Genomic DNA, 19,059 nt, shown 5'->3' on the forward strand with positions numbered 1-19,059 from the left:
CTAAGCAATAGATTAGCTGGAGAAGATCTTTAACAGTAATTGTCTTCATCGTAACACATCTTCAGCTATTTGATTTTATTTTTTTAAAAAGGCTCCAGTTGATGGGTTCATCCATTTAACTGTACAACTTATGCTTTCAGTTTTACTGTGCACTTATTTTTGAACTGTTCAGGAGTGCTTAAACTCTTAAGCTCACAACCTGCAACTCTTCTGGAAAAAAAACAAAAATGCTCCAGCAACAAGAAACGGGGCGGCACGAGAGGGTATTCGGTGCTCTGGTTGGTTTGATCCGCTGTCAATCATCTATCAGGACTCGGCAGCACCTCCCACAGACGCACAGCGGCAGCGCAGCTTTCACCCACAATGATATTCAAGGCACTTGCGGATCGTCTGCAGCGATAGGAGAAAAGAGGAGAGAAAAAGAGAGCCTCACCTCCTCTAACCGCGAGTGAGGTAGGGAAAAGAGAGTCAGAGAGCGAGAGGAAGACAAGAGGCTGTGGAGTTAAAAGAGAGACAACGGCGGCTTGGACCTCCTGCCAGGACTCTTTAATTGCCTGCGCTTTATTATAAAGTGTCTAATTTTCACACAGATTCGACATGTCATCATCCGGTAAAGACAACAGCGTTGCCCAACACGCCAATTACGTGGGACCTTACCGTTTGGAGAAGACGCTTGGAAAAGGACAGACAGGTTAGTTGGGACAGCTTGCTCACGGCATCCCCTTTAATTGCACAATTTATTTTCAGAGCGCTCCGCAGCGAGTTGAAATTTGGCCGGCTGGGTGTCTGCAGGTGATAAATAACTAACCGCTTAGTTACAAACACCTGCCCAGCCTTGTGGGGAATTTGGAGGGTTTGTTTTTTTTTTCGCCAGTGATCTGACATAATGATTGTTCACACAGTGGGACCAGGAGGGATTTCGGGGATGTTGCTTTACATTGTTTTATTGCCTGTGCGTTGGCGTTGGACTGTGTGCATGTGAATCAAGTAGCAGCAGCGTGGAAACCGTCCAGCACCAGAAATGATGACAGTGTGATGGGGAACGAAAATGAACTTTTGGTGTTTTGGCTCCCGTCTGTGTTTGTGTGTGTGTGTGTGTGTGTGTGTGTGTGTGTGTGTGTGTGTGTGTGTGCGGTTGTGTGTATGTGTGTGCTCTGTGATTGGAGCACAACGCCCGTTAATCCCGATTTGCCTGATACATTGATCTATTCTTAGTCCGCAGGCACGCAAGGGAGGCAGGCGTTTCTCCTATAGGCTCTGGCTGCAATACGTGGGTTTCCTCCGTTACGGAGTAACATGTCCCACCTTGACAGATAAGCTGTTCACAGAGCTGGGAAATAAGAGCTACACTAATGTATATTCATACACACCAGTCAGGAGATGCATCTGGGCTTCCCATAAGAGGCACATGCTTTATCTCAGCCTAGACAGCAATGACACTGCAGTTTCTAAAGTTGCATGGCACGTGTATTTTCCAGTTAATAAGTCTTAATTCCACAACATTTCATGCTCTTTTAGGTGATGATTAGCCTACAAGACAGTAGCTCAGCCCTGTTGCCAGGACTGCTGATTGAACCATGAGAATCTTCTGTGATCAAGTACATGCAGCCAGTGGAGCTGTGCAGAAGGAGAAGCAGGCGCAGCCCTGTGTAGGCAGAAATAGCAGGACTGATGCAGCATGCTCTGTAAGCTCACCAGCCCTTAGAATGAGAGAGCGAGTGAGACTTTTTCGTCTTCTTGTTAACTGTCTCTCCATAGATTTTCCTCCCATCTGTTGTCTAAAATGGCTACAATAGGCGTTAGTTCCCCTAGCCCGTCCAGCTGGTCATGCTGAGCAACCCTGTGTGTATGTGTAAACGTTTGTGCGTGCTCAGACAGTATGCTTTCTTGAAATGATTACTTAGTCACCTGACCAGTGCTCACTGTTCATTAATTTTTTTTTTTTTTTTTTGGGGGGGGGGTCTTCAGGTCTCACTTGGATTGTGTATTTGCCTCATAACCTCTCGTTAACTGTAGAAGATGTTTTAAATACATATGTTTCACACCATGAAACCCACAGTTAAATTCAAAAAAGTTTAACTAGTGGTGTAATGCCTAGGGATTACAATATGATCTATTAATAGAAGTTAAAGTTGCAGGTTATGCACCAGTTGATTTTTCAAAACAACCTGATAATAAATGCAGTCTTCACATTCTCCTGACACACACATACACACACACACACACACACACACACACACATACATACATACATACATACATACATACATACATACATACATACATACATACATACATATATATATATATATATATATATATATATATATATATATATATATATATATATATATATATATATATATATATAATTAATTAATTTTTTAAAATCATTTTTGTTTACAGGAACCGCTACCTCGCTTTTAAATAGTTCTCAAGAATCTTTAATTTGTGTTTATGATGGTACAGAGCTGGGTCTATGGTTGGATATTTAATCACATGGTGTCTCTGAGAACCTCTGTGGCACAGTGTATATTTACGTGCCTGCTGGGGCAGATTTCAATGCATTTCTTGCTGCTCTCAGAAGTCAGATGTATGTGCACAAGCTTTAAATGTTTCAGGCAGAAAGACATTTCTAATTGAATAACAGTCATTTAGTTTGAATGCTTTTGCTCTGGTTTTTCAATTACATTTTGGGGCTCATATGCAGTGAAATAACCAGGCCCAGTGTTATGTGTTTGTGCATGTTCTGTGTTAGAAAATTCATTTGCTTATTGGCATCTGTGGTGCTAGCCCACGCCAAACCTATTCAGATTAACGACACTGCCTAATATCCCATTCTCCCGTTTACCATTTGTTAATCTGTCAGATCTTTTTCCCAGGCCCCCGTGGAAAGGGTTGGCCTGGCAACTGGGTGCACCCAACGGACTGGCCTCAACCATGAGTGGCAGCTGAGACTGTCCAATGAGCTTAGTCCCCTGTGAGGTTTCCCAGGCTATGGTTGGCTGTTATTATTGGAGGGGAGAAAGCGGAAGCCCTGTGGTAGATCTGGACATCCTGCTCAGAAGAGTTGTGCTGTTCCGTGTTCATTAAGTGATTAGGCCTTGTCCTGACACATACACATACATGCACACGGGCACCACGGTGGTTCTGGTTTGGCTTTCTGATCTAATCCTCTACGCAGCTAAAGCCCCGTCAGCTCTTACACTCACACTCACGTGGCCCAAAGGTACCATCCCACTCTGGCTTTGTAACTTCACCTTCATGCCACTGTGCAACTTGCGAAAGACAAGTCACATTTTTCAGTGATGCACTCATAGTATAAATAGTGGGATGCAGGATGTTCATTTTGCCCTTGTCACAACAGACCAAGAGTGTTTACTGTTTTGCTCAGTATCTGTGGACCATGTGTATAACTATTTCTTGTACAGAGGGGCCTGAAGCAAGTCTTGAGATGTTGAGTGCCCTCATTGGGGCTGAAGCATCAAAAGTATGGGATCCATTTCCAAGCAAGAATCAGTGTTACTATGCTTATGTGGCAAAACCTGGTCAGTGTACTGTGTCTACAGGACTTCTGCATAGGTTCTATGGATGTAACAGTTCTTAAAATCCACAGTTTTGTTCATTCTGTATGAGCGGTGAGTAAGAAGAAAGTAGGCATGACCATACATCCTGGTTTGATCATGAAAGACAAACAGCCTTTTATGCAACTATGGTTCACTCTTTACATGAACAATCTTTAAACATTACAGGGTCAACAGATTAAATCAATAAGAGCTCCACATGGCTAATTAGCATAAGCAACATGGACACATGGCTACTTAATATGTTATTATGCATGAACATTACTGATGCTAAATATAAATTGGAGTTTTTCAACCTTTTCTTATATGTATGTTGTTTACATCAACCAAAAAAAATGTGCTCTTTAAAAAAAAAAAAAAAAAAAAAAAAAAAGCCTAAACAGATACTCAATTAAACTCTGTCTTTCACATCCAAGTTTGCTGCGGTGCTGTCTTTGCAGTTAGCTACAGGGATGAAGTGGTCTCATTTTATCTGCCATGGAGGAACTGAGTAACTGCTCTTTCTTCTCTAAAGCGTTGTCCTTTTGCCTCTAGTAGCAATGTAATGGAAGGACAAGGGCAGGAAGCATGTGGTAGTGTCAAGGCCGGCTGTGTGGCAGGCAGGAGGTGGACCCAAAATGCAGGACTCGGAAGACAAGACATAAACTCGAAAACAACTTTATTTCTGAGCACTTCCTGTACTAAACCCAAAATAAAGCAGATCAGGAGCAAATATTTCAAAACTAAGAGGAAGGACACAGCCATGAGGGAGAACACAACAAAGGATGAGGCAAGACAATATATAAACACAGAAGATAACGAGGGAACAGGCCAACAGGTGGGAGAGCAGCTGAAACTAATCAGATGACGAGACGGGGGAAGTAGAACTCAGCAAAGCAGAAGAGACAAGAGGTCACCAAAATAAAACAGTAAATAACTAACACTGAGACCAGGAATAAGACACACAAGCTGGACAACAGGGAACAAAAGGCACAGAAAACAAGATCAGAATAAGCATCAGGAACATAAACATAACACCATATCCAGAAAGCTAAATAACAATACAGAATATAGAACCAGAACACAAAGATGAACAAAGATACAAAACCAGGAAAAACCCCATGCATCCCAAACCCAGAACCCTGTGTCCAAGACCCAAGAACCATGATAGGTAGCTACAGGAGATGGAACCTCATCTCAAGACTGCAGGCATATGCATTGCAGGTTCTGGATTAGTATTTGGTATGTGTACATTCACTATCTCAGAATTCCCAGTCAGCTTTACTTTCTATCAAACACTAAATTGAACTCCATGCACTGTTAGGCTGCATGATATTCTATATTAGCTTTATGAGCCTCTAATCTGTGCCACAGTGGCTGAGGTAACATTTATTAAAATGAAGAACTTGAATGTCTCCATCACATTGGCAGTCCCAGCCTTCCTGCATTTCAGCGTCTTGTAGCTTTGTTTGACAAAGCTGAATATGTTTAATTTGTATTTTTGCCAGTGCACTGACTTAAGACAGACTGAATCACCACTCTGTTCCCTAATGCGTTGGAAAACACTGCCTTGTTTTGCCTTTACTTTGTTCCTGAAGGCTGTTGATTAGTGAAATAGAGGCCTATTGTCTGCAATACATTGCATGCTAATCCAGTGTAAATCCCTGTTTCTTTTTTTTGTTGTTGTTGTTTTTTTTTTGTGCTAGACTTGGATATTGACAGGCTAAGCGATGAAGGTTGATGTGTAGGCTCCTTGATTCTTTGGTTGACATCTAGAGAGTGAAATAATTTGTGCTTCAGTGACTTTCATATTGACTGTTCAGCTGACAAAAAGCTCTGTGTGATGCTGTGTCTTGCGCTCTATTTCTCTCTTTAGCTCCCTTTGCTTTTATCTATGTGCTGGAGAGTTCTTGTTTTGGGTTCCCTGGGCTTACAAGAGATTCAAGCCAGCATCTAGCTGTTCTTGCTGTTTTTGAGTCAGCAAAGGGCTGACTGGTTTGTAACTCTTACTGCAGATATCAGTTTGCAGTGCTGGTTTGGGTTTGTGCATCTTTGTGTATGAGAGGTGGAGGAAAATCCATGCATCCATACATGTACATATTACCCAAATTGTTCTCGGAGACTTGTGCATTGCATGGTAATGTAAAACCGTTAATTCCACATTGATTGATAGCTATTAAGCCTGTGATTTAGATCACTGGCCGCTCCCAATGATTTCCTGTCAGGTGAAATAGATCCATACTGTTTCACAACACATGATATTCCTGATGATGACAAGTGAGCAGGATATGTTCAGTCAATGCTGTCAATGAAAAGCCACTTGGCAAATCCACAGAAGCTAAATGCATTTGGGTGCTTACACATGTGAGTGGAACAGGTACTCGTACTGCTGGTGACGTATAGCCTCCTTGCCATTGTAAAAAAAAAAAAAAAAAACCCTCAAACACAGCTGCCTTACTCCCCTGTGTTCACAAGATTACCCAGAAAAAAGTTGCCAGGTTTGACCTAAAATTGGTGAGTGAGGGGGAAATAAATGAAAGGCTGCAATGATAGGCCCATGTTTCAAGGGACCTGTTCAAAGATTCAGGTCAGAGAAGCCCTGACCCAAAAGCTGTACTCTGTTGCTCCCAGCTGGGTAGCACCTGGTGTTAGGAGGCTGGATCAGAGCTGTAGAGCAGGAAGCCAAGCCTACTTGGTCTCAGCTGTTTGGCTAAAGCTGAAGCCCTGCTCCCTCTGTATTGAAATGTGTCTCAATCGATGGGAGGTGTGTGTGTGTGTTTCATCTGATACCTAGCTTGTCAAATTCTTGATAAGAATATGTATTTTATTGTGTATTTATGTGCTGTTGCTTCAGTGTTATGGTCATTTTTTTTTTTTTGTGTGTGTGTCTAAGGATGTCCATAAAGAAACAATTCTTTGAGTAACTCAAACAGAGCCTGTAGTCTTTTCACATTTTGTGTCTTTGGCTGAGGTTATATAATGATGATGGTCTCTGTCATTTAATGTGCCTGTGCTCTCATCTTCCTCGCTCTATCTCTCTCCCTCTCTGTCCCTTTTCCCCATGGCCAGTCAAGATTCATACAGGGATTCAGCCATGTGGTAAATCAGACAAGACCTCTGTGGAATTGCATCGATTGGGAGGAATGTATGTAGCCAACGATTTTCAGAGATTAATGATGAGGAAAGAGGTGGAGAACTGGTGTGGGGAAATGGGGAAAGAAGGCAAAGGGAAGGAGGAACCTTGAACTGAGAGAGCATGAAGCGGTGTTGAATGTTCTGACTGAAGTGGAGGTTATTAATTAAGGCAAAGTATCGATTGTTCTCTTCATTATTCTCCCCTCCTCCCTGATTTTCATCTCTCTATTGCTGACCTCCAGAGCAGAAAAGGGTTCAAGTCTTTAAATGGGAGGACAGTGAATAAGGAGTGGGAGTGCTGGAATGTTCTCTGTGGCTGATCATGAATGAGCATGTTTATTTATGTGTTTTATTTTTTTGGACAGGCCCCATCACATCCTGTCACAACCTAACTCAGTGCATGTGCTGTCACTATTTCTCTGCCACATTACATAGCATGGAGAATCAGGTTAGGACGACATGATGCTACGGTCTGTTTTCCCTGAGTTATAGCGGGGCACATACACACCCACGCAAACAATATCTCTTCACTCTGTCCATATCTCTCTCCCTATCACCGAGGACCCCGCTTCTGTGTTTCGTGTAATGTGTTATCGTCTCGCGCTATTTAGAATTTCACACTGCTAGTTTTCCAGCGCAGCACAGACAATGCGAGCAGAAACGTACAATTTCTCTTTTCACGGTGCGAAAATTGTTACATTTATACTTGACTTTGTTTGCACTGTTCAAACAAAGTCACCGTTCAGGAAAACATGCATGCTGTTTGGCTTTTAAACATCCCTGTACCAGCCCCAGTCTCTGTGCATGTTTGATGCTGCCAGTTAGCTTTTCAGCCAGTCAAGTCAGCCGCCTACTCTTTTGTTCTTTGTCAACTTGGGGCATTTAGGACACACTATAATGTATTAAACGTCTGGACTCACAGCAGTTGGCTTAATCAGTCTCTCTCTCTCTCTCTCTCTCTCTCTCTCTCTCTCTCTCTCTCTCTCTCTCTCTCTCTCTCTCTCTCTCTCTCTCTCTCCTCTCTCTCTCTCTCTCTCTCTCTCTCTCTCTCCCAGTTCAGATTAACCCTTGCTGAGCTGCCTGTCTGGCTCTAACTGTGAGAACGCTGGGTTGGTTGCCAAGGTTGGCTGTCTGGTTGTCATGGTTTCCCTGCTTCTTGCTGGTTCCCAGTCTTCCCTCATGAAGAAATAAAGGGAACACTCGCTCTCTAACTCTCTGCTCTTACTGTCTCTCGTGCTGCCTCTGTTGCTCTCATTCCTCTCACTATCTAGCTTTATAAGTGGCTGCAACCTGAAGTTAGCATCGTAACAGTCGTGCTGCAAAGTCCTCTGTTGCTTTTCGCAAGCTTTTCTTTGTTTCTGTTTATCTGCCTTGCCGCTGGATACCTCTGGAAAAGAGCCTGTGAATGAATGTTTGACGAAATGCTGCATGTGTATGTGTGTGCTGGTCGTGTGCTTGTGCGTGTGCTCAGACATACGGTCATGGATCAGACCGGCTTGCCCTGCTCTGTGCTCTGCGCTGTGTGCTGTGTTCCCATTTAAATCTGGGAGATTAGCACATGTGGGGAGCCTCGGCTTTAGTTGCTGTCAGCTCAGCTAGCCTTGGCAGGCTGTCCTCAGATCAGGGGGGAAGCTCTGTGCTCATCCTCATCCCCCAATGCTGTCTGTTCTGCTGTACCTTATCCATTAAAAAGTAGAGGAGTGGAGCACTGAATTTTGTAGCATTTTTAAACACACACCTCACATTTATGTAGTTTACGTGCTGCTTTACAGGATGTGAATTTAAATAGTTTTTGAAATCTTTGAAACATTTTGTAAGATTCCAAACATTAAGTAGGCAGGCTGCAAAGTTGCATTATTTTAAATGTTTGCACTGTCACATTTGCTAATATTTCCCACTGAAAGGGTTAGGTGGTATATGTAAACGCGTTCCTGTTAATAGAGTTAATTTTGTAAATGTTGCAACCTTAAACTAACTAACAAATATTATGAGATGCACACTAAAAGCCTTTGTGTGTTAAATAAATACACTGAAAATCAAGTGTGAAGATAAATGAAAGAGTTGTGCTTGTCGTTTCAGGATTATGTTTAGCGAAGTTGGCCAATTCACCAGGGATGCTTTGCCATTAGGAAGGTCAGCTAGCTTGGAAAGTTTTGCTTATTGAAGTATAATTGAATTTCCAGTATGAATACACTGAATGAATGACTTTTAAATTGCATGAACTGGTGCCTTTGCTTTTACAGACCTGCTGGCAACTCCCTTTGGACTGCATTCCAAGAAAAAAAAAAAAAAAATACATGAATGAAATTGTGCGCTCATTTACTGAGTGAAGAGCATCCCAGATGGCAGGGGCAGGGTAATTGTGATGCATTCAGAGTTTCTGCTACCACGCGCTCTGTTGTCAGCTCTTTAGGCTATGGAGCACAACGTTGTCCACGAAACACCTGAGACGTGGCTTGGCATGTGAGGTGAAGCAGACAGGCCTCAATGAGATTAGGTTAGATGAGCATGACTGGTCACAAACCAGCAACCTGCACTGCCTTCTTGTCTCTTTGACACTGACTTCTAACACTTGGCCGGACTTAAGAGAGTTATCACAATGTTCACTACCTCAACTCATTTTATCCCAGCGTGAAAGATGAAGGTGACCGTTATTTATTGAGAGAGGGAAGAGGACAGGTTTGGTTTGATAATTGCCTGGATCACAGGTGTACCGCAGTTGTCCGGCCAAAACAAACCGTTTCTTCTGTGTTGCCACTCGATCAGAGACAGCAGTGCTTTGAGCCTGCTGCCAGGTCACATCCTCTGTCATGACTACGAATTACGATGAAAACTGATTACAGTGAGATGAGTGTGAGTCTAGAACACGGCAACAAATTGTTTGGAAAACGCAGAAACTGTAATTTATCATTCGTATATAGTTGAATACTATATTATTACATAATATATTATTATATAATACTACTACCAGCATCACAACAGCAGTCAGGAAGAAACTGAATAAAGTCATCGGCTGGCTTTGTCTTGGGATGTCACTTAGACCCTGTGCAGGTGGTGGGAGACAAGGGGGTGCAAGCAAAACTGGCATCTATACTGGGGAACGACTCCCACCCCATGCACGGGACTGTGGCAGCACTGGGGAGCCCCTTCAGTGAGCGACTGCTTCAGCAGAAGTGTGTAAGAGAGCGCTATCATAGGTCCTTCCATCCTACTGCTGTCCGACTCTACAACCAGCACTGACCCACAGCAGACTAGTTGCTATTTTACTCATTTCACCTAAACTAAACAACAAGTGCAATAATGTTCATATGCAAATGCAATAAATGTGCAATAATCATTCATTTTTTACAAAATTTATATAAATGTATAGAGATTTTTATTGTAGAGTATTTTAGTATTTTTCTCGCAGTCTTATATATTATTTATTCTTGTTTTTGTCCTGAGTGTTCTACTGTTCCTTTGCTGTTTGCAACACTGTAAATTTCCCACAATGTGGGACAAATAAAGGATTATCTTATCTTATATATTTACATACCCTTTAGTTAAAAAAAAAAAAATACCAAGCTACTTAACATTTTTGCATTATTTATTCTTTGGTGTGCTCAAAGACTCATGGACATGTTAAATGATAAAGTTCAAATTATTACTTTAGAAGTGCTGGGATGGTTATTTCAGTTATTTTGTGTTTAGACTTTGATTGTTGTGTGATGTGGTGTTTAGCTGGCAATGGGCTACCAGACTTCTGTAGGGATTAATCATGTCCAGACAGTATTCATCTTCAGAGTGCTTATTAAAATGTTAAATATAGCACTGTTCTCATGATGATGATGGTGCAAGGAGTAGGGGAATTGTGACAATGCTGTTATCTTCTCATAGTCAAAGAAAAAGACAAAACTGAATTCATGCATGTGAGAACATGTAATTATACTTTACAGTAATAAACTGCTCTTATTTAGAAACACTAAAATAACAGTATTAATGCAGCCAAACAGTGGTATTCCTATGTAAAAAATGATATTCTATACAACATAGTGCTGCAAAAAATGTTAAGTGAGAAAGTCAGTACTTTATTACTATAGTTTAACAGGATAAATTTCATACATTGAATGTGTTTTTCCCTCTTTTTGCCTAAATTGTTGGTTTATCCTGTGCTACTTTCCTCAAAATCGCTGGCCTTGCAGTACTGTACTAGTTTGTAAAAGTATTTCACAATAAATCTTTTAATACCACCAGAAAGCTCTCCTATTTGGACATTGCACCAATCAGAATTTTGCTTTCCCCATGTATTATTATTTAATACCAATTAATAGGGTACAGCATTAGACCAAAGATTAGGCGCTATTTATTATGCATCATTTCCACTGCACTGCTTGCTCCTTTGTTAATGTTCTCATGTGACCTGACTGGAAATATTAAATTAATTCTCGTATAATTAGATTATTAACTCTAAAACTCACATTTATTTTGCAAAGTGAACAGTTTCCTTTTGGCTTCAACAGGCTAAAAACCTCATGAAAGTAAACAGAAGCCATATAAAATGCGTGAATGCAGTTAAAAAAAAAAGAATGACTTTTGTAGGTGTCAGTTTTACATTTCTATCTTTTAAGTTAAAAATTTGCTTTCTCACCAGCTGAACTTGCTTTTCTTTCTTTCTGTCTCACTTTCCTTTTTTCACACTCTTTTCTTACAAATTAAGCAGTCTATGGAATAATTGTTGAAAAAAGCAACGAAGTAGGTGGCTTTTTCATCTCTTCGTCCCAGCTAGTCTGCTTTGTTTATTCATTGCTAAGAGCAGATTATTTTTGCGGTGGCTGCCGCTGTGTATTGTGCCACTGTGTGTGTATGTGAGAGTGTGTAGAGTTGTCTGACTGCTGGAGCTTTAGTGTGCACCGCGTGTTCCCATTTCACAAGCTCTCTGTCGATACATAACAGCGTCTGAGAGCTGTAACTCATGGGACGGGGTGAACATGAGAGAGACAGAGAGGAAGGGGGGCACAGCCTCACCAAAGGAGCGAGTTTCTGAGTGAGAAAAAGAGTCACAGCAGTAAAGCATCTCTCAGGGTCAGTGCCTCTATTATCATTCAAATCCAGCATGCACACCAACCACGTTGATGCACAGTTGCACATGATGCACAAACTCAAGCGCACGCACACACAGGAATGTGCTGTGCAGCGGTACTGTGGAGGATTTTCAGTTTCTACAGGAATGGCTGCAGCAGAGCTTCTACAACATCACTGGTGGAAATGCATCCACAGCAGGAAGGATTGCTTTTGGTACAGAGCCTGAGGACACAAACATGCAAACACTTCTTCATGCCTGTGGGATATTCAGGAGGCTTGTTCCTCTACTCTTCAATCCTGTCCTCCATTTCACCTAACAAGAACTTCACTGTCAGTGAAGGTGCATTGGAAAGTCTTTCAGTCTGTGTATTTGTAACTTGCACATATATGTAATCCTGGTCTTCTCACTGCTATGATGTGATGAGTCAGTAGCCATAGCAACACAGACAGACTTTTCATGTGTAATTTCACATGCCAAGGGTATGATTGTGGCCAAACCTGAGTAAATTGTTATTTTGGTTGGTCAGCTGTGTTGTCTGTCCTCACTGCTGTTTTGGGTTGTGGAATGACAGCATGAATGTGAGTCTAGAGTGTGTTCATGTCCATTTGGCCCCGCGCTGCTGTGCGTCGTAGAAAAACTGACGACATATGCAGGTCGGCGTGTGGCTCCCCATGACTCATGAGTACATTATTATAATCATTATGGCAGTTACTTTTGTATGTGTGTGATGCTCTCTTATCCTGTCTGCTTTTGTGGACTGCAGTAGTTTCTTTTGGATTTGTGTGTTAAAAAAAAAAAAGAAGAGAGAGGGGAAAAAAAAGGACTATAATCAACATCTGCTGACTGTGTGTCTTTAGAAAACATTGGATTATTCTTTCGGGAAATGTTTAAATCAGAGCATTTATACCAAACCACTTAAGGAAATAGTAATGACTTTGTTTTTGCCTAGTAATGCTTTCATTTATAATGCTGAGCTTATCTTTCTGACACTTATAATCTCCAAATTCATTCCAACTGTAACCTCAGAATTCATTCCTGTTCTCCTGTGTTTCTGTATCTCTGACACTCTTTCCCTACATTTCTTGCCACTGTCTTCCTTTCTGAACCTTCCTCTTCCTGCTTGCTCATTTCCTCACTTTGTGCCTAATGGAGGTATTCCCCTGCAGCCTCCAGACCTCGTACTGCCATTCTGCTCAGGTAGGGCTCATTTCATGCAGCATGATTAGATCTCACTGGCAGCAATTCAGGGCTGGATAAGCCAGAGAGCTGTGGGCCTGCATAGTAGCAGAAGGAATTCAATTAAATCTTTACATATACTCCCATTGCAGTATATACCTGCCAATCTGCACATAATATGCACATAAAATTTAACACACACAAGCAAGCATGGGGAAAAACCCCCCCCACATTCTCATACAGGACAGCAGGCTTTCATTTTTGCACACTATAGTGGCTGTGGCTTAATACACAATGATTTTTGTATCTGTGTATATATGATTAGCCTTGCATATTGCTTTAACTGTTATAAAGTTACACCTTCCCCTTTTTTTTTCTATCTCAGATTTCACATCTCTCTCACTGTAACACACCAAAAACCCCATTTGTAGCATTAAAAATAGTAAATCACACTCACAGCCAGTCGTGTGTGTGTGTGTGTGTGTGTGTGTGTAAATGGGCTAATTTGATGTGAACTGAGGCTATCACTGTATATCTAATGAAAGACACATACCCTGTGTTGGCTTTATGGGCCAGTGCTGGTAATTGCTTGTAAAGACTGATCTGAGCTGAATGTATTCTCATACTTCATGTAACAAACCACAAGGGAAGACCGTAATAGTAATTGGACAATGATACAAGACTAAAGTGAGTGTAATTTTAATGTGAACCTTCTTACATTTTATTATCAGTCATTAACAGTGTTTTTTTTTTTTTTATGTGTCTGATATTTTGCAGTGCTTGGCATTTAGTATGTTTGTCAGCATAAAACAGCCGTGAGAACTGTATTGCATTATTACTTGATGTTGTTCACTCACGTTTCCGATGCCCTTAAGCTTGTGAATGTGTCTGTACAACTTGAGCTGATTAGCCTTGCAAGGGACCTGAATTTATTACTCTGTCTTCAGCAGTGTCATTATACTTCAGTCTCTTATATTCACTCCTTAATGAGACTTTATGAAATATTCTAACCTTTACCTGGAGGGTGCTCAGTGTATGTGTGTATCTGTGTGTCAGCACTGACAGATACAACAAAACGAGAGACAGACAGACTCATGAATACATTTGCGCACACCTGCATACAGACAAAATTTGAGCCTGTGTAACGATTTGTTATTCCAGAGTTTATCGTACCAGCTGATGAAGGGGTCCAGGCTAGATCAGCCTCATTAAACCTGAGAGAGAGATCTGCCAGTTGGCTGGGTGTGTGTTAGCTTTACTCTGGGTCTCCTCTCTTCTCGTGCTTCATTCCTGATTACCCTCTCTCTTTCTATTGCTGTCTCTAACTGAGTGTAGCGCTAAATCAGCCTGGCCTTTTAATTAAAAGTCACATTTTCTGTGCTCTAAGCATGCTATAAACAGGCTGAGCTGCACATGGATACCTCACTGCCCCGTCTCTAAAACATGTACAGTTGATTGTAGACTGTATATCAAACCAATGTTGTGAAAAGAATGTTGATCTTTAAGAAACCACTTCATTCCTCATGTGCTTAATTTTCCCACTTGTCTAGAAGAAGTAGTTAATTTACCCCCCTCTGTCTCGTTTGACTTTAGGAGTAGATCCTCTCTGCTGCCCTTGCCCCATTTGAAGATCACTTTAATGGAGTGCTCTTGTTCCCTGTGAATTATGCTGCAGCAGTTTTTATGTCACGTATGAGAAGTCCCATGTACGAGGGCATGGAGGTGAGAGATGAGTACAAAGAGCTCACCGAGGCCCTCTCCCGGAGCCCGAAGTTATGTGTCCAGACTACGGAGCGATTCATTAACCAATTCCCAGAACTCGCATCAGGCCTGTTCGGGTTCAGCCAGGCTCTCAGCCTGATGTTGCTCTTGCCTTTACATGCCCCTCACACACAAGGCAGTCTGTGATGTCTTATCGAGAGGCTAAGCGTGGTTGGTGGAGATGGAGTCGAGGGTCCTCCATCTAGTTGGTGGTGTATAAGCACAAAGTGATTACCAGTCTCCCAGGGGTGTGGGTGGGTGTGTGTGTGTCTCAGTTTAATGGCTAAAGCAAACAAATGTTCCTCATTTCAAATACAGCTACTATTCAGTTTGAGTTTTAGCTGTATTTTGTCAATTTATATTTGTTCTGATGCAGGTGTAAAATTTCATGTTCATAGATCACACATTTGTACATGAATGAACAACAAAAAAAAATCACACACTGCAAACCTCTGCAACACCAAAATCACATACAGAGAGTGTACATCACATATGGATATGGATACACCACATTGGTACTCTGCGGGCAAACATATGCAGAGATATAACAGTGATAGGTTGTATGTGATTAATCTCTGAAGGCCTGAGGTGATGGGGTCAGAGTGGAGTTGCCTGTGGTGCTAATGACAGTGATTAAAGTGGGGGTCGGTGGGGCTTAACCTTCATCAGGTTCTTCTCCTCAACATGCTGTCCCCCATGGGAGACTGCTAACCTTATTACTGCTCAGGAGACACAGTTTTACTCTTCATAGTCAGTGTGACTACACTGATGAATAAATTGATGTTTCTTTTTTAATCATTGTTGTATTTCACACAATGTCACATAGAAACCTTATACTTTTCTCTTTAGAAATTAGATGCAGTAGTATTAGATTTGGTAAGACTAGCTCTCAATCTTTTCAACATCTACTTATTCAAGCAGTTAAATATTTAGCAAATTATTCAGTGATGTATCACCTCATTTAGGTGTGGAGTGCATTGCTGGGCAGGTTTAAAGCCTCTATTTGACTGTTCACCCTGTAATTTGAAACAAGCTTGTTTGATTTCATATATTTGTCATATGATATATAGGCCTTTATCATGTTGCAGTCCATATTAAATCTTATAACCCACATTATCTGGTGTGGCACAGCCCAACATCCACAATTGCAAAGCAGAAGCTGATGACAAGACAATATTTAACTTCAAAAGTTCTTTAAATGTTAATAATTTGGATGAGTGATTACCCCAATTATAATAACACAAATAATGGCCTGCATTTATATTGGTTCAGCCAGTTAGCAAAACAAGTTAATTAAACCAAGTCACATTAGCCTATGATTATTTTATTTGGGCATGTAATAGCTTCAAAATGCCTCAGTGCTCACATGTTTCTAACCAAACATTGCAAATGATACCCATCATATTAAAATCACTGGCCGCTTTGCCTTAATAGGGGTTTCCCATATTCCCCGAGCTTGCAGTAATATCATTCTCAGTCCAGCACACTGGTGAGACTGAACTAAGAGCTGAAGTCTTTTTAATGGGTTTTATCAACCATTTTCAAAGGTGCTTTTTCCTGCACCACTTGCTTTGCTTTTTCTATCAACTTCTTCCTCGCTCTCTCCACCCCCTCTCTTATTTCCATCCACTTCTCCTTTTTTCTGCCTTTCCAATTCCTTCTTCCTGTCCTCAAACTCCCCTCACCATTTTCTCTGCGGCTCTTAGCGTCACCCTGCTGTTTAACTCCTCCTCCGTCTCTCTGTATTACCCCTTTTCAGCCTAATGGGATCATCGGTTAACATGTCTCCCTCTCTAGCCTAGGTCTCTACTATATCCTCGCTTATCGCTGTGAAGTTAATGAAATGGAGTTCCAAGAATGACCCCTTCCCTCCGTCACTCCCACCCCGCTTTCTCACCTATAGTATCTTCATCCCCTCATTGCAGCTTCCTTCTCTAAGTGTCTTTATTCTTATAACCTTATTATTCCTTTCTTCAGACTCTAAATCTCAAGTCCATAGTGAGAAAGCCTCTTTTTTTTTTTTTTTAACTCACCTCTCTCCTATCTTTAATTCCTAATCCTAGTCTTTGCACACAATCAATGAGACTGTAAATGAATTTCTTCCTTTCCATCAGTATTATTATCTCCCCAAATCCTTTTTAAATGTCTGTATTCTGCAGCCATGTGTAATACTGAAATAGAAAGGCCTGGTTGCACATAATGTTGTGTGCTCAGTAAGTACAAACACCACCTGCCTACTCCCCTGGCCTCCTTTAAAGGTTTCTTTCCTCTAACAGCCAATGTTGAGCTTCTATTGGTGACCATGAGTCTTTTTGTATAAGTTGTAAGGCACAGAGTAGGAGGAATTCTGCATGTGTTGGTGTATATGTCATGTGCATGCACGAGTGCTGTCATCTCAAGCCTCCCTAACTGTCAGAAATGTCACACATGGGTTGCCCACACAGATGGCATTGTTGGTGGGCTGTGTACGTATGATGCTGTCACTGTGTGTGTGTGTGTGTGTGTGTGAGAGAGAGAGAGAGACTCGCTGGCCTGTCAGACTAATACACAAATGTGCTGCCTGTAGCTTGGCTCATGTGTTAGTCAATGAGGAAAAATGCATATGTGGATAAATGTAAAAAAAATTATCTGTCACGGAGCCCCTTTACTGATGCTCAATGTAGTCACATACGCACACACCCCCACACACAAACACAAAGCACGGAACTGAGCAGAGAGCGTGTGCTGGCACACCTGGTGAGTTCAGACAGCATGTCAGCATCTCACAGCAAGAGGTTCCAATCAAGACAGTGATGCTGGAGTCGCCACCAACGCCATCCTTTGTATCCAGTCGCCCCCCCCTTTCACTCCACCTACCCATCCATGCATACACTCATGATACACGCATGAACACAAATATCTTCACACCACACTTGAGTGCAAAAAGATGATGTTTTTTTTTTTTTGGAGTTGCTTCAGGAGCAGACGCGGGTGGGAGAGTGGGAGTGGCGGTTATTTTTATGTGCCTGTCTTTTTTTTTTTTTTTTTTTTTTTTGTGTGTGTGTGTGTGTGTGTGTGTGTGTGCATACTGTTTTCTTCTGTACCTGGTTATCATCATTGCTGGACATCATTATAGTCATATGGTCACCATGGTAACTAACATACTGAATATCCGTATATGTGTGTGTAAGAAAGCGAGAAATGGAGAGAGAAAGAAACAGCAAGAGAGATGCCGGCTTTGATGATGCACCTCATTCATTCATCCCTGTAACTGTTACTGGGGTTTTGAAACACATTACACTGGGGAACTGGCTATAATTGATAGGACTATTATTCCATCAAAGGCCCATTAGGAAATGGTGGAGATTTCACAAAAATTTCAGAGGTCACAGTTTATTGCTGATATTATTATTATTATTATTATTGTTACTATTATTATTGTTACTATTATTATTTTAGTAGTTGTACTTTGTGCTGTGACAATAATTAATCAATTAATTAATTGGCAGATTTTACTTGTCAAAAATCCCAAAATAAACTAGACATAAAGAGAAAAAAGAAGAAAAGAGAAAATAAGCCATTTCTTTACATTTGAGATGTTGAAAATGTTAATATTTAGGGAGAACCAATCTAATAAAAGAAAAATACATGATATTAATGGGGATTCAAAGTAAAAGGGAAGAAATTTAAAGGAACAAGCATTATAGAAAAAAACAACATAGATGGATAAGGCATGAGAGAGAAAGAGATGGAGGCTAGCTGCAAGGATTAAATCTCACTCTGGCCCAGCCCTTTGAGATTACCAACTATCCACTCGGGTGCTATGAAAACACAGGCAGATTAGGCGCACACACATACACATGTAGGCACACCCACACACGCACCCTTATGCATGCATGTAAATACACAAACAATGTAGTGGATTAGGTCCCGTTCCTAACCCAGGGGCCAGGGTGAAGCAGATGGCTGCCCTTTGTATTGTTATGCAACCTTACTGAGAAGCACTCCACGTTCATAGTTCCACAATTCATTTTCCTGACACATAGCACCCATAAAAAGAAATAAGTACATTCACATTATATTATTTTATGTGTACTTTGTGCAAAGATTTTGAGATCAGAAATCTTGAGTTGTTAGCCAGACATTTATGAAAAGCTGTGAAAGATGAACCAAGTAACAAGAGATGGAGAAAGAAGACAGGCACACCACCAAGTTAGAGGCAGGACGAGAAAGAAGACAGGCGGACCATCAGGTAGCGGGAGGGTAGTTGTGGCACAGTGCCATAAGGTTTGGAAAAGTGCCAGATAAGCATCCTCACACAGATACACATTAAACACTCATGAAACCCTCCCAGTAGGGTGCTCGGGTGATCCAAGGTGACCT

The 19,059-nt window shown here is 41.4% G+C and overlaps 1 protein-coding gene across 2 annotated transcripts in view; it reads left to right on the top strand.

Annotated features, from left to right (window-relative positions):
• The first annotated feature begins 339 nt into the window (after positions 1-339).
• brsk2a (BR serine/threonine kinase 2a) overlaps positions 340-19,059 on the top strand; it is a 192,579-nt gene continuing 173,859 nt past the window's right edge. Inside the window, exons 1-2 of one of the 2 annotated variants that reach the window (XM_030731717.1) lie at positions 340-453; positions 591-691. In XM_030731717.1, the coding sequence (XP_030587577.1) occupies positions 598-691 (94 nt within the window). In that variant the 5' untranslated portion in view covers positions 340-453; positions 591-597. Of the gene's footprint in view, positions 692-19,059 lie in introns of both variants that reach the window. The other variant, XM_030731718.1, reaches the window with a different exon arrangement.

The sequence above is a fragment of the Archocentrus centrarchus genome, chromosome 6 (assembly GCF_007364275.1).
Source record: "Archocentrus centrarchus isolate MPI-CPG fArcCen1 chromosome 6, fArcCen1, whole genome shotgun sequence".
Taxonomy (NCBI): Eukaryota; Metazoa; Chordata; class Actinopteri; order Cichliformes; family Cichlidae; genus Archocentrus; species Archocentrus centrarchus.